Source organism: Mytilus edulis, chromosome 2 (genome assembly GCF_963676685.1).
Source record: "Mytilus edulis chromosome 2, xbMytEdul2.2, whole genome shotgun sequence".
Taxonomy (NCBI): domain Eukaryota; kingdom Metazoa; phylum Mollusca; class Bivalvia; order Mytilida; family Mytilidae; genus Mytilus; species Mytilus edulis.
The window spans coordinates 18724750-18745866 of record NC_092345.1 but is presented as its reverse complement, the minus strand read 5'-3'; the positions used below and the strand labels follow the sequence as shown (position 1 = coordinate 18745866).

The 21117-nt window shown below is 30.5% G+C and overlaps 2 protein-coding genes across 5 annotated transcripts in view; both read right to left on the bottom strand.

Annotated features, from left to right (window-relative positions):
- Positions 1-5915: 5915 nt before the first annotated feature.
- On the bottom strand, positions 5916-13901 carry LOC139511633 (S-adenosylmethionine-dependent methyltransferase Rv2258c-like). The gene is made up of 4 exons (XM_071298560.1): positions 13649-13901; positions 12146-12330; positions 7365-7493; positions 5916-6620 (listed from the first exon to the last, which is right to left on the bottom strand). The coding sequence occupies exons 1-4, from the start codon at positions 13810-13812 to the stop codon at positions 6055-6057; spliced, it is 1044 nt and encodes a 347-aa protein (XP_071154661.1). The 5' UTR covers positions 13813-13901; the 3' UTR covers positions 5916-6054.
- A 2558-nt stretch (positions 13902-16459) lies between these two features.
- LOC139511632 (TNF receptor-associated factor 2-like) overlaps positions 16460-21117 on the bottom strand; it is a 37772-nt gene continuing 33114 nt past the window's right edge. For all 4 annotated transcript variants that reach the window (XM_071298556.1, XM_071298558.1, XM_071298557.1 and 1 more), the window contains exon 8: positions 16460-20339. In XM_071298556.1, coding sequence (XP_071154657.1) covers positions 19305-20339 — 1035 coding nt within the window. In that variant the 3' untranslated portion in view covers positions 16460-19304. The remainder of the gene's footprint in view (positions 20340-21117) is intronic.

Sequence of the window (21117 nt, the reverse complement as noted above, 5' to 3'; positions counted from 1 at the left end):
GTATTTTTTTTAGTCTTCCTTTATATAAGGCTTTCGTAGTTATACGACTACACCATTTTACCATTTGTTTACAAAACGTTAAATCCAAAATAAAGGATCTAAAAATGTATCTGTTAAACCATTACTGGTTCTTAAAAAATATATAGTATTTTGATCTTCTCCTGCGTACTTTAATAACTATAGTTTTTAAAGATTAATCTCAGAGTTATCAAACACGCCTATCCATACAGGTAACAACAATATTTAGTTTTTTTAATTTTTGAGATGGTCCCAACATCATATTGTATTCATCTGCCATCCAACACGAGCGCCAGCAGTAGTGTCGACTTTCCTAACACGTCTATTAGAACCGTTGTGTAAGTTTTTTGACTTAACAATTGTTTCCTTATCTGCTCAGTATCGTCTATTCTAGACGGTACATATTAGATTTGCTGTTTGGTTCGTTTTATAGACTTATATATATGTAGTATAAAAGTTATCAAATTGTACATATTATTTGTTCAAAATTTGTCTAAAATTCATCCACAATAATTTATGGTACGGAGTTAAAACATCATTAATTACAATTTCGATATTTAGAGGATCATTTGGGGCATGTGCATACTGGTGAATCTGTATTATGACATAACCGTCCCTCTATCCCCCTTCCCCAACACACACACACACAAACACAGCAAGTTCGGATAACTTCCATTTCGTTTTCGTATGATTGATCCTGATTGTCACTCAGGCAAATTTCTATTATACTATCAGAATTGTCACTGGTGCCAATTGTTATTATTCTTTCAGAACTGTCACTCAGGCAAATTCTAATATACTATCAGAAATGTAACTGAGGCAGTGAATAAAGGCAGCTGAACCAAAACAAATGTTTTCATAAGAGTATTTTGCATGTTTTGATTTTTACGCAGCTGTTAATCTGTGTACACTAAACATGCTAAAGAGGGATAATGATGGATAATCTTTCAGAACTGACGCAATTATATCGTGCTTCTAATCATCTAAATATGGTATTTTACACCTTTGTTCGATTTAGTAGTTGAATATTAATGTCAAATTCTTCACACCTAATTATCTTTCCCTGTGTATAACATAATTTAAAAATGATGTATAAAATACAGAATAACAGAGAATCGCCGCCTGCGTAACAAAAAGGTAGAACATTGTCTCTTTGGTAAGGATGTTACTTGTAATATTGATATTTTATTGTTGATTATCACCAATATCTGATAATACTGGGTTTTGCTATCCTTTTAAAACACAGACCTTTATTTATTTTTTGCTGTTGAAAATATCAGTTTGATTTGGTTCGAGCAAAGTTTGTTTTCATGAAATGTATATTGTTTATGAATTGTACGAGTTATTTTACTCGACAGAATTTGCTTATGGTTAATTAAATGTTCTTAAACGACGACTATATCTTGGTCCGAGTTCAAAGGAACGAGTGGTCAGACAATTCGAACACTCGATTATTTACAGGTAAAACTATATGATTTACTGGGTTTAAGAAGAACTATTTCTAGAACATACTTTCTAAACATTTGTTCTTTTTCTGTATTGTTACACAATTGTCGCGGGTTATTGGAGGGTTATCGACTTCAAACATGTTTAACCTCCCCATATTCTCTATGTGCCTGTCAGAAATGAGGAGCATGTAGTTCAGGGGTTTTTGTTGGTCCATGTCTGTCATATATGTTTTATCATTAATTGTTTTGATGTTAATAATGCCGCTAGTTTTGTAAATTGAATTGTTTCATATCAATCCTGTCAGGATGTTTTATAGCCGAATATACGTTATTGGTTTTTCTCAATGTTAAAAGCATTATGTTGTTTATAATTGCTTACATCCACTTCATTCGAACTTTGGTGAATATTTTTTTTACTGGCAGTCAAATTATTTCTCCTCATTTATGTACCTAAACAATTCGTACAAAAAAGGTCTTATATCAAAGATGAAAAAGAGGTATATTAGCCACAAGAGGCAAACTTATACAGAAATTAACCTCTGTATGTCAACGTACGGTTTCCCCAATTAGTAAAACCGGCATAGTCAGCTATAAAAAGCTTGAAATGACAAATGTAAAACAATTCAAACGAGAAGACAAACAAAACAAAGTAATGAACGATAAACAAATAAGATATACAGCAACAAACGAAACCACCGAATTACAGGCTCCTATCTTGGTGCAGGCACATACATAATATGGCAGGGTTAAACTAGTTTGGTGGCAACTTTGGAAATAGTTCTATCTATTACCAGTAGTTTATTAGTGCCAATTATTATTGCGGCTTAAACAACTTTCAGCATGATAGTCCTGGTATCTATGATGAGTTTATTTACAACCACTGGGTCGATGCCACTGCTGGTGGAGATTTATTTCCCCGAGGGTATCACAAGCCCAGTAGTCAGCACTTTTTGTGCTGACAAGAATTGTCATTGATATGGTTATATTTATAAATTTACTGATTAACAAATGTTTGATTCTTTTGAAATACTACGGCTTTTCTACCTCAGGCATAGATTACCTTAGCTGTATTTGGCAAAACTTTAAGGAATTTTGGTTTTCAATGCTCTTCAACTTCGTACTTTATTTGGCCTTTTTAACTTTTTTGGATTCGAGCGTCACTGATGAGTCTTTTGTAGACGAAACGCGCGTCTGGCGTATATACTTAATTTAGTCCTGGTAACTATGATGAGTTTATATATGTGTTCAGTTTATTTATATCACACTATACAGTAAGTGTTTTGCTCATTAACAAAGACCGCGCAGTATCTGCTTACCCTTCCTAAGCACCTGATATCACCCACAGTTTTTTGTGGGGTTCGTGTTGCTCAGTCTTTAGTTTTCTATGTTGTTTCTTGTGTACTTTTATTTATCTGTTTGACTTTTTCATTTTTAGCCATGGCGTTGTCAGTTTATTTTCGATTTATGAGTTTGACTTTTCCTCTGGTATCTTTCGCCCCTCTTTTATTACTCTGAAGACGAAACAAAAAGCCACAACGGGCAATACGAATGGTATAATTTGAACAGTGACAAAATAACCCAGAAAGAAACGATTCAAAAAATTCTAATTATTTTACCAAAATTGACGTTAAGAACGTATCTTCACCAAATTAATGTATCCAATTCAAACATTATCATCTGTAATTTTGCAAACACTACACACAAAATGAGTTGAGATTCAAGTTAGTTCAAGAACACTATTTGCAGTTTAATGCAAAAGTAAAGTAAACTTGATTAAACTTCAGTGGTTGTCGGTTTTTTTTTTATGTGTTTCATAATTGTTTCTCGTTCATTTTTTTATATAAATAAGGCCGTTAGTTTTCTCGCTTGAATTGTTTTACATTGTCTTTTACGGTGACCTATAGTTGTTAATGTCTGTGTCATTTTGGTCTCTTGTGGACAGTAGTCTCATTGGCAATCATACCACATCTTCTTTTTTTATTAGAATACAAGGAAGACATTTTTAAAAGAGTTGAAGAATATTTTTTGTTTTTCAGTTACAATGGCGACAGTAAATGTTCCTTCTGTGTCAAAGAAAACATTATCAACTATATCAGTTTTCGACAAGAACACAGTTGATATAAAAGTCAGCCATTCTTCAAAAAATGCAACTGTAACATATGATAACCAGACAACAAATACTGGAACCAATCAATTTGCAGAAAAACCTGCAGGAAAAATAAAAGGAATGATATCGGATCTGGAACTCATGTGATGGATGAAAATATACATGAAAATGTGTGTTAACCAAAGATTCAAATGATGCTTTTTTGTATATTTGTGTAATATAAATTTGATTTCCATTTAAGCCTTTTTTTTCATTTTTCGAGCTGTATTTTAATGCAATAAAAATTAGAAAAATACAGCGTTTGATTTCTTTTTATACAAGACGTTAAATATGAAATCAAAATAAACATGTTGATGCATATGTGATTTGTTTATACACGATTATTAATGCACCATTAGCTTCCGAAAATACATAGCGACGAAGAAAAGCTAACGCTCTTTTAAATTTAGACATTAAATTTTTAATAAAAACAAAATGTACATGTAGTACATATATGATAATGTTATTTACTGCGAGGATTGAACGCTAACAAATTTTCATACATCGCCATATTCATTATGTGTCTGTTTAAAGTCAGAGCCGGATGTCCAGTGGTTGTCTTATTATGGGCCGGCACTAAGCCGGTCCATCATATGATATGGGTTTGAGATTGTTACATGAGTTTCTGCGGATCTATATTTTTATTTTCTGCGGTATATGAAAATTACAGATTTTAGGTAATTGAAATAAATACATTTTTCATTTTTTATAAAAAAAAAAAAGGAAAATGTCAAATTTTTATAACAATGAATGTTCATTGTTTTAATATGCACAGAATGCGTGACCCGTATTTGGGGATTTCCCAAACAGGTTATTTTTAGAAATGTAAAACAAGGTACCAAGTTCTTACAACATCTCGTCGTCTGAACATGGAAAATGATGTTTATTTTATATTCTATTTTAATTATTATATATTTATTTTTTCATAATTTAGAAAAAAAATCATAATAAAGATATCTTTACTTTCAACGTAAACGATCTCGGGAGTTTTTATAAATTTCAGTAACTGAGAGTGATTTTCAAACCTCTCAAATATCCACTTCGTGTTTGTTAATACTGCCAGTTGTACAAAGCTACATTCCAATTTTTATTGAATTAAATTTCACCGAAAAGAAATAAAAACATTATGTCTAGGATTTCTCAACCTTTACCAGGTTTACTGAGAAGAATAATTGGTCATTTGTTTGCTTTAAGACTTAACATATTTTTTTGTTAAACAAAGTTGGGAAAGGGATATAGTGTTTCATTTGTCCTTCACAAAATTTAAGTCCATCTATCTGTGGAAGTACAAGTCATAGTTCTTGAGATTTTGTTCATAGATGTGCTTGAATAACCAAGAGATCCTGGTAAAAACAAGGTTATCTTGACCTTCATTTCACAAATGCGTGACTGATTAAAGTTTGCGTAAGAGTTTATATCTGAGATACAACTCGTGGAGATTTTTTTTTGTCAGTACTGTAGATGCGTCTGTAATAGTCAGAATCGAAGGTCTTAAAATATATGTCATCTTGACATAAAATTCATGGATGAGCATATGAGGTGATAGGATGCGTTAAGTTCATATCTGAGATGAGGAATACAAATATTTTGTCAGTAGATGCAACTGTAATAGTCACGAGTTTCAAAATCAAAGTCTTGAAAATGAATTAGATGATATTCTATTATTTCATCAACTACACAATTAAGATATATTTTATAACCAATTGGATCAGTCCCGTTCTGGCAATTGAGGATTAAAGTCATCTCAATATCAGGTTGTTTATATAATACTTTGCACTTTTTTTACACCAAAAACCTCAATATTTCCTGACCAAAACTTTGGTGCAGGCACCAATTAACACTCATGTATTAAAATTGATTTAGTTTAAGGTTATAAACTAAAGTCATGCCTTTGAATTGGTCACATCTTTTGATTCCATGGCCTTTTATTTCCCACCACAAGAATATATTACCTTAGCTGTACATATTTATGGTAAAACCTTTCTGAATGTTTGGTCGTAAATGCCATCCAACTTCTTACTATATTTGGCTTGTTTATCTTTTTTTTTTATTCTAGCGTCACGGGTGAGTCTTTTGTAAACGAAAAGCGTGTCTGGCGTTCTCAACTTTCAGCATGCATATATGTGTTTATTTATAACACACTATACAGTTGGTGTTTTGCTCATTACCAAAGACTGTGCAGTAATCTATTACTTTTAACATTCTTGTCCTTGGGTCTTTGATTGATATTTGAATCACTGGTACACAAACGTGTTTCTCTTTTTTTATCGTGTGTACATGTACATGAGTATTGACATCTGTGGTAAAACATTTATCATATTTTATTTCACGATGAATGCAAAATTGGTTAAGTAAAACTTGTTTCAAAAAGAAAACGAATGAATAGTCACTAAAATTGTACCCATTCCAATATCATTTATAAAATACACCATTTCAAACACTCTATTTGAAGACAATTCTCCACTTTGGAAATTTGACATCTTCGCCATCTATTGCCAAAACTTGAAATCCCTGACTTTCAATATACTTTAATTTATCTTCATAACCCCATCCGATCCCATGACCAATCGCTGGCCTTTCTGACATACTGTTAGGTAGACATGTAAATACACTGTAGGGCATAAAATCTATTGCGTCCTTATAACCAACATTTTTCTTGTGATCAGTGTAAATAGGTGGATCAAAAGCTATAACATAACCACCGGGTTTTAATACTGTTCTGAAATTCGCCATAATTGTGTTCGGGTCTGGCAGATCATGTAATACATCTGCCATAACAATGATGTCGAATTTGTCTTTCAAAACATCCGGCATATTACCGTCAACAATCTTTTCAAAGAAAACATTTGAAAAAGAGTTCTTTTGGGCTTTTTTCCTACCAGCATCAATTGCAGCTTCATCTATGTCTACACCCCATACCAAACTATTAGTGTATGTTTTCGCTAACGAAAAAGCTAATTTACCATATCCACATCCGAAATCTAAGATGTTGAAAGTCTCTGCGTGTACTATGAAATAACAATTAACATTATGATTTAAGGCTGATCAATTGTGTGCATGAGATCATGATCTACTTTATATGATTCCGAAGCACTAAAGATCACCGTCGGTTTTTGTGGGGTTCATGTTGCTCATTCTTCAGTTTTCTATAGTGTAAGTGTATATTTACTGTTGTTAATTTTTTGTTCTATTTATTTTTTGACATGGCGTTGTCAGATTATTTTCGACTTATGAGTTTGAATGTCCTTTTAATATCTTTCGCCTCTCTATTATGAACAGCGGTATACTAATGTTGCCTTTATTTATGCCTCCTAACAAGAGACGCCCTAAAATGCTAATTTTCGAGATGTGTCATTTCATTTCGTTAAAATGTTTCAAAATTTTCTTAAATTCTTTCAATTGTTTATGATAGATTGAATATCAAATTTGTAAAGTATTTCATTAATTAACTCATATTGAAGAAATAAATGTTTTCTAGTTTACATAAATATTCATTTTTTTATGATTAAGCTACCATAACGTTTTTATCGTTCTCTGTCTTATTTAAGGAGATCGTGAGTAGTTTTAACAACTAAAAAGTAGAATAACAAAATAAATACTGAACTCAAATTGGAAAGTCCCTATTCAAATGCCAAAATCAAGAGCACAAACACATCAAACGAATGGACAACTGGCAAATTACTGACTTGGTAAAATAGCCTTGAAATTAATGCTTCGTTTTTATTTATATTATTTTTGACATTGCTACTTACTCTTGTTATCTTTAAAGTAAGATTTTATCACAGGTTTTACATTATCTTCGAGCCATGTAACATCATGAAAGCTGGAAAGATCTTTATACTGTCCTTCCCATACTAATGCTTTTTGGGGAAATGGATAGCCTAGAAAAATAATAATGAAATAGCTAAAATACAGAACTCGAAGGAAAATTCATAACGAAAAATCTCTTGTCAAGTGGCAATAACACAAGCTTAAACACATCAAACGAATGAAACCCAACTCTTCTGTTCCTTGATGTATTTCTTTATGTTCAAAATGTTAACCTGGTTTTATAGCTGCAAAACCTATTTCTTGTATGAGATATATTGTTATTCATATAATTTATTTTGTCCTTTATTAATCATCAATAAGTTCTTATTTAATTACTGGATGATGTAAATCATTTACACCATGAAGTAAGTAAATAAGAACTTATTTCGTGCCCTTAACACTTACAATTCAAATCTTATTATAAAATGCCAAACTACAAGACATTAAATGGTCGAAAGGAAAAACAGAGTGTGTCTAATCGTATACATATTCGTGGAACGCTACAAACAACACAACACTTCTTCGGTATTTTAATATGGATTATTGTGTTAACAGTTACGACTTACTTTGCCGATACGATATGTCTGTCTGAACTCACGAGAAACATGTTCTCGATGTCCTAGATCTTAAGACAACATTAAATTAGATCAGTATACCGTTAGTATGGTTTTAGGTTTCATTATTGTATTTGTGCTTTTTTGTTTTCAATGTCTATGTTGTTTCTGTAGACGACTAGCTTGTTTATTCTTTACTTTCTTTGAAAAAAAAAACCTTTTTCAAGTTGAGACTCTTATATTTGATCATACAAAGGTTTCGGTGTTGCTCGTGTTACACAATCTTTAATATTCGATGTGGTGTATTGTAGACTGTGGATTGCTCCTTGTTCTTTTCTTATCCTTTACGTCTGGTCAATATGTTGTTTGTGCAATTAATTGCCACCCTCGATGGTGTATCTGATTACTTGCAATATATCAAAGTTCTCCTAGATTTATCGTATATTGTTTTTTGGATTTATACTCGATATGAATCGATGAATGTACGTAAATACACTATATCGAAACAAAATCGTCTGCATTATCGTGTGGATCAACAATGGTTCTATCATAACTGGTCACTACTCTGTTAAACAATTTACATAATGCAGAACTGACTGCATGCCCACATAAAATATGGATTTTGTTAAGAACATAAATTACATTGCCAACTATTAGAATCTCAGTTACAGCTAAAATCCTAAACTATTTAATAGGCTAACCTGTTGATTTTTTTCTATTTTCAAAATTGATGATACACATTGAATTAAAAAAATATCTAGCTCTTAATCTTTGTATTGATTTATATTATCCTTTCAAAGATAAGTATATGTCAAATTTATAAGTAAGTAGGTAAGTAAGTAAGTAAATTATTTGTTATTGCGACATTTTTTTCTCACAAAATATTATATAATATTATTAATTCGTATATTTTAACAAATTTGATTCGTTTAGGGATAGTCACATGTTAAACTATATTTTCAAAGGTAGAGAGAAAACGGCGGATAGCAAAATGCATATTGACCGGCAAAAAGCATATCGCACGGTTATTTTTAGAATATCTAAAAACCGATATACTTTGTGACGTCATGTAATGAATTTCAGGATATTGTTTAACGTTTTGAAACACATGACATCTGTGATCGATTATTTGACGAAAAAAATCTTCAAATACATAAGATGTAAAAAAATAAAATAAATGAAATAACAACTAATATGTTGTTATTGTCAAGGAAACAATGTAATATCTATAAAATTCCAACAAACCTAAATGACGATTTTGATACAAATATGGTCGGAAATTAATAATATAACAAATATAGCCTTTGTATGAGGTCAATACAGAATATATCGACCCAAAGAGGTATATCGACCTCGGACTTCGTCCTCAGTCAATATACTTCTTTCAGGTCAATATATCCTTGTATCGACCTCATACAAAGGCTATATTTGTATAATACAGTGAAAAATAAAAACAGTAATTATAACACACGACCCTTTGTGTCTATAAGTCACTTTAAACGTTAATGTAAATGGTACAACGAACAAAATAAATTTTTTTATCGACAATTTTCATATTAAAAGTTTTTTCTCTTACTGAAAGCTTGCAATAGGTATTTAGCAGTTTTTCTCGGAAACTGGCATAGTTTCTTTTTTGTCAATTTTTGAGAACTGTTTAAGTCATAGATTGTTGTTTATATTCCGTGTATTAAAAATTGTGTTGTAAAATATATACGATTTGAATGATGTGTCTTTGTCTTGAATATAATCACAAGTATTCAAGCTTTAATAAATAAAATAGAAACAACAGGTTATTTGCATACTAGTAAGTAGAAAATAACAACTCTGTTGTCTGCCTCTTGCTTTTCGCCCAAATGTCATTGAATGTTAACGGATTATCCTTTTTTTTTAAATGTAGTAGTGTTATTTTGGTCTCTGGTAGAGAGTCCTCTCATTGGCAATAATAAGACAACTTCTTATTTTTATATTTATCAAATTAAATGTAGAATGCATAGGATTTAGAACGCAGTTGCAAGATCCTTTATTGTTTATATATTTCAACGGAATTTATTTCTCATATCAAATGTTCCTCCCCTTTTCTTCATTATTGAAAATATCATTTTGCATAGATCATATCAGCATGGTGTAAATATTTAAAACATACTTAAATTGGCTACAACTTCTGTATTATTTAAATTCTCCCTCGCCATGCTCGTCCGAATTTAAAACATTTCTTTACTAAATCCTTGGTATAATAAATAAAACAAAACTCTAGATATAGGTTTAGTTGCTCGCAGTAACTTCGTTTTTCTTTTCTAGTAAGCAATGTTTAATAACATTATAAACCAACATATTATAAATACAAACACATTTGTCCAATACATTTAAATGGACTATAATTAAACAATTCATAATCATATATATGTACACATTCTTATGACATAATAAACTGCAAAAACTGTCGTAGTTACTGTGAGCGAGCACTTTCGATAAATGACACCCGCAAATTTTCTTTATATAATATAACGGGACCCCACTTTTTAAACCGCCAAAGTATTTCACGAGCATATTTTACCCATCTATATTTATAACCAAAACAAGAACTAGTTATACAACTACTCTCACTAACCAACCTTGAACTTATAAATAGTATCACAGGGGAAAAACCCCAAGTCTCAACGAAAAGAAATTTAAATACTAGTAAACAAACGAAACGATACAAGACAATGTATTATCCATATATAATGAAATTGAATACACTGTACCAAGGTAAATAATTGCCAAATTGATCTAATTTTGTTATTTTCTGCTAAGAATTTTGAATGCCTTTGAGGATGTTACCATTTTCAAAATTTAGTGCCGACTTTTGTCATCATTTTCTGCAAAATAAATTTGATACCTATGTTCAATAACTTGATATTTCCAATATGATCAGATTTTTTAAATCATAAGCATTTGGTTTGAAAATGAATGTTTTTCATTGGATAGTTTATCAGATTTCCTTTTTATTATATTTCATGATAAACTGACTTCAGACTTGTGTATCCATTCTTTTGTTGACTAGTATATTTTATACATGAAGATAAAATCAAAAAGGGGTAAGACAATCTAATACGAAAATGGTGAAATAACCAATTCTTGTTTACATGTCTTTATATTAGTGTCCTTGAAAACTGATAGCCTAAGACTGTTCCGTTTTCAAGACAAGGTTACATAAGACGAGGTTATCAACCCATGAAATTCAAGGTTACACTTATATTAGTTAACTTTATAATGCGTAATATAATGAATCGGAAGAGGATAAACAAAAATCATGACAGGGAAATAATAAAAGTTGTGGATTAAAACAATCTATTCTTTATTATTCGAAAAAAATCTAAATAAGTATATTTAAATATGTAAGAAAAAAAAATTGATGAAAAAAGTAAATAAAACTTAATTCATTACAGCTGTACAGTACTTTAAACAAATCCTTAAATTACAGTTCGTGTATGCAATTTTGACATAGGGCTTTATTGAAAAGAATATTGAAATCCGATAAATGTGTATGGTCTGCCACACTATACAATATAGTCCATACACTTGACCCGATTTGATTATGATATTATGAGTCAATGCTGGAGGTTTTATGACAAACACAGAGAAAGAGTACACTTACTATGAATAAGAAACTATTGTTTACCGACGGTCCTATCTCCCCGATGGTAATGCAATGAATTTTTTCTTGAAAAATCAAAATCTATGTTACTGCTTGATTGAAAACGATTGAGACAAAAACTAGTGTCCGAGTTTGAAATTAGACGAAAAGAGCGTCTGAAATCAGTTATTTTGAATGTTACGGTCATATTTATATATCAACTGTTTACAAAACTTAAATTTTTTGAAATACTAATGTTTTTCTAGCTCAGGAATAGACTATTTGGCAAAACTTTCAGGAATTTTTGGTCCTCAATGCTCTTCAAATTCGTACTTTATTTGTCGTTTTAACATTTTTTTTATTCGAGTGCCCCTGATGAGTCCTTTGTAGACGAAACGTGCGTCTGGCGCATATATATATAAAATTTAACCCCTTGTATCTATGATGAGTGTATTTATAAACCCACTTAGAAGATGTAGATCAATGCATTTTATATAACTTGGTTGGTGGACATATTATACACAAATAGATAAATCACATGATTAATAAGTACCTTTATTTTCTGTCTTATTCTTCATCACTTTTTCCAAATCTGGGAAGCATTCTGCAAATATTGGGAGCATTGATGACACAAATGCAGCCTCACTAATCTGTTTCTTATTTGGAAAATAATATTTGCCATCATCTATTTTCACAACCCCTTTGGCTGTCATACAAATCAGCCATTCCTCTACATACCTAATGAAATATTAAAATCTCTAAATGAAAACTCGTCTATAGTTGATCAATATCAATATTGCATGAACTTGCTCAATGCCTTCCAGTTTGAATCATTAGTAACAACGATTCATATTACTAGTACTATAGGTAGAAAATTCTGAGATATGACAATTATAGTATGTATTGCAGATTTTGTTTTCAACATTTTATCATGTTTATCGTTTGTGTCAAATTCAACATATTTAAAAAAAAGTATGTTAGATTGGACTGAGTTTTCCCATGCAAATGCAAGCTACGCGATACGGACCGCTCAAATAGTTTTTGCAATCCGACTTTAACGTTCACAAAAGCAGGCGAACACATATAGCTGAGTATGTATGCATCTAGTCCAGCTACATTGATATACCTAAGTAAAAAATTATTATCGTTGGTTAGTTCAGGGTCACCCTCTTTTATACCCAAGTCAATATATTATTTCTCACTTACTTAAAATGCGTGAGAATTAAAGTACTGCTTTTATAAGAAAGCGCTACTTTTATTAAGTCGAGCCAATTGTAAAACTATATAGTTGACTAGCTAAAACTAAGTAATATATAATTTTTTTTAATGCTAAAATATTTGCTGTAAAATCTTTAATTGTATGGAAAGTATAAAATGTTTCAATATAAGAACGATTCAATATGGGAGGGCCATTTAGGATGAGAAACAAATTGCATCCTACTTTAACATAATACTTTCTTTTTAATCATGGTTCGTTATTCAAATTAATCAAGTAAATCATTGTCAAAAAGGTTTAATAAGGCCATATTAAAAAAAAGTGTCTTATTAGTTAGATGCCACCATATGACGATGTGGATGCTAGATATCTCATTCGTCTACTTTGGGTCAAGGACGTACAATTTGAAAGATAATTTCGCTTACACAATTGAATGATCGTCAATTAATTTGCATATCTAATCGCTCCAGATGATACGCAATTCTATATCTTTTATTCGGAGAATAGTTTCTTGCTTATTTTTCTCAAGTATGAAGACGGCTATTTCAATTTGGTTAAATCTAAAACGTATTGGAATGATAATCATTTAGCCATATAGATGTAGTCATATTATAATCCTGTTGCATCGATTGATGTTTGTAAAAATGTAAGGATGCTATTCAGTCTGTGTGAGTTAATTACAATTATCAATAACATGGAAATACATAATGCCTAAGATATTCCAAATGTGATATTACCCCCTTAAAAAAACAACTTAAACCCCTACTACTTTACTTGTTTCAAAATATAACTTTTCAAATAAAGAGTTTGTTTTTCGTGAATTTAAATGTTTTGTCTTACCGTTTATTCAAATTGGCCTTATTGCTAATTTCTTCAGCAGTACATGGCTCTACTGAATCTATTATAACAGTAACGATTCCAACTTTGTATCCAATTGCAAGTACCATACTATGGAGACCATCATTTACCATTTTTTCAACATCGCAAAAACTATCGTCTGCCATTATGTCACATATACGAAGGAAGTAAATAAGAATGTGTATACGAAAAATATTTACCTACAGCTGTTGCGCTCTTTAAAAACTTAACCTTGACAATGACTTTTCCCCAGCTAAATACGCGTTTAAAATTATGAATACTTATTTTCATGATTATATGTAACAATGACAGTAAGACATATTTTTAGAATCATTTAAAATAGTATTATTACATTGAAATTCATCGACCTAATTTTAAGCTGGCTATCTTTGATGATTTCTTCTTACAACTGGATATTACCATCGCGATTGCCAGTGTTTGTGCTTATAATTAATATAAGAAATAATGAAATTTTCATTTTCTAAGCTTTTTCTGTTTTCTTTATTTTCTAAAATGTTGAATTATTTGAAATACTAAGCTTTTTCTTCCGCCAGTCATAGTTTGCCTCAGTCGTATTTAACAACTTTTTGAATTCTTGTTTGTTACTGCTTTTCAATCACTGAAGAGGCTTTAATTGTAGAAATGCCCATCTGGTGCAGTAAAATTGGTTCCGTTTATGTTATTACCTTGTTTTATCTTTATTTTCTTATTCAGTATACATTTAAATTTTTTCACCTCAACATCTAGCAAAGAATTTTCCCCAAACCAGTGCTAAGTATCAGTTTGAACTGGCAATGAGGTGAATATTTTTTTCAGACTTTTAGATGGAGAACGGCAATTTATTCGCTGTCTTTTCACTATTTGTTTGTATTAAGAAACTTTTGCTTAATTGATATACCATAAATATCTTTTCTTTTCCAAATATATTACAGCAGTCAATTTGAACTCCTAAACTTTGTTCTTCGTCAGTCCTTTTTGGATTCGCATATCACTGATTAGTCATTTGTAGATGAAACGTGCGTCTGACGTAGCCTTGTATATTTGATAAGTATCGCTGCTCCTGGAGGATTCGTACCATGGGTATCACAAGCCCAGTTATCAGTACTTCTGTGTTTACCTAAATTATCATTGATGTGGTCATTATTAAGAAACTGTTTATAAAATATTGAATTGTTGGAAAAACTATTAGGATTGTCTACAGAAGGAATAGATTACCTAAGCCTTGTATCTGTGATGAGGTTTTTTTTACAACATTTTGCCAAAAACAGCTGAGGTAATCTATTCCAGAGGTAGAAAAGCCTTAGTATTTTAAAATTCTTAGTTTTGTAAACGGTTAATTTATGAATATGACCATATCAATGTTGATTCATGTCAACACAGAAGTGCCGACTACTGGGCTGAATTTAAACTGTGACGATATCAATGATGCTTTTGTCTACATTATGAATTCTCTGGTTTTCTTTATTCTTAGAGTGCTTGCATACTATGCAAAAATTAGGTAAAATCATCATTGACTAATGATATTGATATATTTGTAGGTTTTGTTGTTGATAATTTTTGATGTAGCAGTTTTGTTTTTATCTACTTCATCATATAACCCAAAATGCAAAAGTTATCATTTAGGAGCAAGGTGTCAACTGACAATTTCTACCATCTAGACCTGTTGATGATGCTTGATGATTTCATGTTTTAATTTTTTTTTTATCTACAGTTATATTCAGCCAAAAAAGGCAACAACTGTCATTTAGTGACAATAACTCCTATAAATTGTTGACCGACTGTTTGGTTGATCAGAAAAATTCGTAGATCTTTTCCTGTTGGTAATTTTTTTCTTATACAGTTTTTTTTTTATCTATTATAATTAAAAAAAAATTATAAGCAAACACAAAAAATTGGTAACAATCGTCATTTAGAGACAAAAGCTCCTATAATGAGTCTTTCCATTATTGAAGATATGTTTGGCTTATGTATTGCTCATATCTTGCTGATTATTTAAGTATTAAAAATTTGTTTTGGTATTAACGGACAATAGAAACAATCCTTCATTTAGAACATTTCTGCTTTAAAAAAAAATAAAAAATATCAGACAGTTCTTGCATATTACCTCTATGTTCTTTTTCAGCAAGGTTAGAAGAGAAGATTGTCAACACAATTACTAATCTAGATACCCCAATAATGATTGTAGACATGTTTGGTTGCTATGGGCCCAATACTTTCAGAGAAGTAGAATTTTGTAAAAGCTAACAGACAATGATGGTGGACATGTTTCATTTAGAAAAGATCACTTGACCTGTCTATGAAATATTTATGGACCTATTTCTTGGAACCAAATTAACTCAATCAGCGAGGTCATTTTAAATACCAAACAGCATAGCTTCATAACACCATTCCTATAACTAACTCTCACCATATAATTCTATAAGCAGATGATCAATTATAATTTCGTAGCAGAAATGAACTAAATGGGGTTTGCTCATTTTTGAAGGCCATAGGGTAACAATAATATGTAAATTGTTATATTATAGTTCGTTTCTGTGTGTGTTACATTTTAATGTTGTGTTTCTGTTGTGTCGTAGTTCTCTTATATTTGGTATGTTTCCCTCAGTTTTAGTTTGTAACCCAGATTTGTTTTTTCTCAATCGATTTATTAATTTCGAACAGCGGTATACTACTGTTGCCCTAATTTGTGTTACTGGGTCTCTTAAGAAGAATTGTCTCATTGGCACTCATACCACATCTTTTTTTTTATCTAAACAGTTGCCAGAAGGTTAAGCCATACAAAAATTCTCAATGTATTAGTACACATCAATAAATTTTATTTATAAAACTCACAGTGCAATTAAATACTAGCAATACCAATAAATGCAAAATGTCTACAAGTTAAACATCACCTGATTAAATCTAAGAAACAGTTTCGGAATAAATATAAAATATCTATATTGTATGATACCTATAACTATCATTAGACTTACTGTGTTTTATACATACTTTTAAGCTACTATCTTAGATTACATCAGTATCTTAACACTTTTATCAATCAAAGAATAAATGTAAAATTGTTTACATAGACAAGCTATTAAACCTTGTTACATTGCTGGACCAATTTTTTAAGTTACAAGTGAAAATGTAGCAAACTAATAAAAGAGCTTTTTTTTTAAATATTGGTTGAAATAAACAGACACAAAGCTCCTAAGATAATTAGGTCCAACTCATAGATATAATCATATTCATAGCTAAAAGAGCCAAGGATGCAAATGTAGCTTAATCTAAATATGTCTTAAAAGTTAAGTAACAATTTCTATGCAAGGGCTGCAATATTACATTTTCTTCTCCAACATTTTTCCTTACCTTTAGAGGTTAGCTGTTTGATATTGTTTTAAAACTTCTGAGATGTTCTCTCATCTTATGCAGTTTATTGTTATGTTTTGTTAAGTAGTGTTTTCTAGCTTTAAAGAAAGATCAGTTTAAACCCAGATTTGAACATCAAATTATAGCTCAGTTACATATTATAAGTTTGCATATTTTTGGATTAAAAGCAAAATCATAAAGTTTCTATAAACTATTAGGCATTGTAAGAATTTACATTAACCGTTGTCCAATATTTACCAAGATTCATCTGAGGAAATTCTATGAGGAAATAATGAAATAAAACTCTGTAAAGGACTTGCAAGAGAAAAGTCTTGCAAAAAGCAAATGGAGGCTACTTTCATTTGTAATAAAGAATTTTTAATAATTTTAATGGCACGACATGTAATGTGATTTTCTATCCTCAGCTTGGCAATTTTTAATTGAATTTAAATTGCTTTTAACATTCACTATCATTTTTGTGTTTGATTAAGTGTTAAAGTATATGCCCATTAACCACTATTCCTTTGAAAACAAGACAATTTGAAATCTTCATCCTTAACTATTTGGAAAAACTATAAAGCTACTAATCAACTATGTACCTATCCATATAAGTGGACAAATAGCAATAAAAAACCCATATAGATATACATACATAACATAGTCAAATCTAAGTATATGTACAAAACGGTTAAAAAAACTTAATAAGCACAATATTCACAAAAAAAATATTTAAAATCCATAACATAATCAGAGAAAACAATCTAACAAATACAATACATAATGTTTTATATTAATGATGTTAATCAAAGCTTACATAGCTAAAGACTATCTTATGAAAAGCATATACCGGTAATGACATATACAAATATACATTAACAATTTTTTTTGAGGCAAACTATGACTGGCAGAAGAAAAAGCTTAGTATTTCAAATAATTCAATATTTTAGAAAATAAAGAAAACAGAAAACAGCTTAGAAAATAAAAATTTCATTATTTCTTATAAGCACAAACACTGGCAATCGCGATGATTTCTTGACCTTGGTTGGTAATGTCCAGTGGTATGAAGAAGTTTTTTATTTTGTACCGTGAAATGATAAGATAGAATCATGGAAAGAACTTTAAATTTAATTGAAATAATTCAAATCACTGATTTATTTATAATTTTATGAAACATTATGCACATTTGTTTCATGGTCTCCATTATAAACAGCTTAAGCCATTTCAATGTTCAGGAATAATGGCGATAGATTTGTGTTGCAACAATGTACAGGGAATTTCTAATGTTACGGGTCTAAGTATTTTAACTTGTTAAACACATAACATTAATTAATAAAAACATACTGTAATAGATCTAACAGGAGAGTAAAATATATACAAACTCGAATTATATAAGAGGATTCTACTTTTTTTATCATAAAAAAGCAGATCCACTAAATATTTCTTGCAGAGCTTTCTTCTGGCCAACTTCCATTTCTTGATGTTTTTTTTCCACTACTTAATACATGTTTTCGTAATACTCTCAGTCAACAGCCATCAAAAATTTGTTTTATGATATTATCCACTTTCACTTATAAATTTTCCAAATATCAATTAGAATCAAGATCTTTCAGCAACTTTGCATTATACAAAATTTGACATATCTTCCCTGTACCCTTTGTTTTAATTTTAAAATATGGAAAACTGCATTACTATATTCAAAATTTGAACAGTTTCTTTTTAAATAGATTAAGTTCTATATAATAATACCATATATATTAATAAAATTTTCAACTATTTACCCATAACACAAACCTCCTGACCAATTTCAGTTTAGCTGCATATCATTTATATTAACAGGCAGTAAGTTTTGACATAATGCCTTTCATTGTTGACATATTACAGACAGTCATAAAACTGATATAAACATAAATATAAATAGACAAATGCTTATCTTGTAATGACAATTTGTCTCGGTCTGTTTAATTTCATGTTTAAGATTTTTAAAAAATTAAATCATCATTTTATCTGTATATCAAACTTTTTTATCTGTGAGTACATGTGTAACAACAGGTCAAATTAAAGATTAGATGAATTAGGATTCAAATGAGACAAATGTAGATGTAAAAAAAATTAGAAATTTAACTTAAAAGAGAATGGATAATAGGTATATATGTGGTTAATGATTAAAATAAAAATTTACAATAAACATGGTATAAAAGCAAAAACATCTATACAAATATAACATTTTCAAGATAATTCATTTAAGTTCAAAGTGCAATTATTGCGTAGAACTTTTGTTTTATAATAGCATTTATTTACTCTTCAAACTACGATCAGGCCCTGTTCCAGGGTCAAGAGCTGGGTTTCTCCTACCTTCAGAAATGTCCAGGCAAACATTGACATACATAACATCATCTTTTACATATGAAACACTTGGATCATCCAGTTTTGATAATGGCATAAATAAGGGACAACCACTAGCAATGTTCATTTCAGAGGTTGGTCTTTTAAAAGACGTACTTGATGGGTCTGGCCTAAAAGAATCAATCAGATGATTGCCATTTTGTCCTTGGTCAATCATTCTGAAGATGACCCTATGCCCAAAAGGCCATCCTAATAAAGCATCATAATTCCCCCTCATTATGACAAAGAAGATGGATACATGTGTTCCTTTGCCCATCCCGTCACCATTTGGATACAGCCTGACACACATCTTGTAACCTGACCTAGATGTATAGAATGCAGTTGAGTAGATACTGGTACACTGCCCACTTACTGCTTCCCTGCGCTTTTTTGTCCACTCGGGTATCCTCCACATTAAGTTTCCATCATAGACTGTTGTTTCAAGGTTAGATATTTTCAGTGCATGTTCTGCTATGATAACCTCTTTCATGTGTAACTTTGCCTCAAGCTGTTTTATTTTTTCTGCATCATTGTTGACCTGTTCTCTCTCTTGTTGTCGCTGTCTTTCCATATTTTCAATGGCTGTGATACACCTCTCTATTTCTCTATGCAGTGTTGTTACAATTCCTTCATACGTACCAGTCTTGATTTCTAATGCCTGAAACTTTTGCATCATGTTTCCTACATCGGCTCCTCCGGCAACTGATCCTGATCCTCCTCCACCTCCTCCGGTTGTCATAATCGTTCGGATAGCTTGTTCCTGTTCTTGAACTTTACTTCTGAGCTCTGTTATTACACCTGCATTATTTGCTGCCTGTGTACTTTCAAGGTGAGCCACAATCTGGGCAACTTTTTCACTTATAGCAGTAACTTGTTCCAAATTGTGAACAATATGTAAACCTGGCTTTTGTTCCACATGGTTTTGAAATTTATTTCTATCAACCTGCAAGACAATTAAACATGGTAGCATTATAACTATTTTATTCCCTATACAATATATTTTGAAAACTCATATAAATACTATAAGTTTTTTTCCAAATTTACAGTTAACTCTTTTGCTAAAATAATTCCAACTAATTCCAACATATGTTTATAAGTAGAAAGAACTTTATCATCCAATTAATAAACAAGAGAGTAAGAGTATGAGAGATATTTCCAAATAAAAAACAATTAAATACATATATTTATGTATGTTGTGGAGGAAATCTATTATATGATTAATTAGTTGAATGCACCTAGATATGAAACAGTTGCATTTATTTTGAAAGTATAAAAAAAACTCGTCGTTTTACAGGTCTCAAAATATTTTTTTCATTTTATATAGTTTATTTTTACTAATGCTGAATATTTTCATGTTTAATTTGATTCATATTTAACTGAGCAATAAGAGGAGATAACTCTAGATAATTGAATTCTATAAAAGAATGTTTAGATAATTTACCTTATTTGTATTGTAGCAAGAAAATGGTCAGGTGACACAAACTTTTATTTTTATTTTCAGAATGCATTTTATTTTAAAAGCTATCATAAGAAATTATATTTTAGAAATCTATCATAGGTTTATTTCTAATCACCAAAAACTTTTTTTTATGTACATATATCTATGTACATATATAACCTATACAAATCTGCAATTTTGCACAACCTGTAGATATAAAAATAGCTTCTTTAAAAAACCTTCATTTTGCCAAAGTAATAGAAAATTCAATAGTTTTAAATTG

What these genes read in the sequence shown, in the direction of transcription:
- LOC139511633 (XM_071298560.1), bottom strand. Translation starts at nt 13,812, where the DNA reads ATGGCAGACGATAGTTTTTGCGATGTTGAAAAAATGGTAAATGATGGT. An exon ending in AAGGCCAATTTGAATAAACG is followed by an intron (nt 12,331 to 13,648) that starts GTAAGACAAAAC and finishes ATATTTCATTAG; the next exon opens with GTATGTAGAGGAATGGCTGA. An exon ending in GAATAAGACAGAAAATAAAG is followed by an intron (nt 7,494 to 12,145) that starts GTACTTATTAAT and finishes TTATTTTTCTAG; the next exon opens with GCTATCCATTTCCCCAAAAA.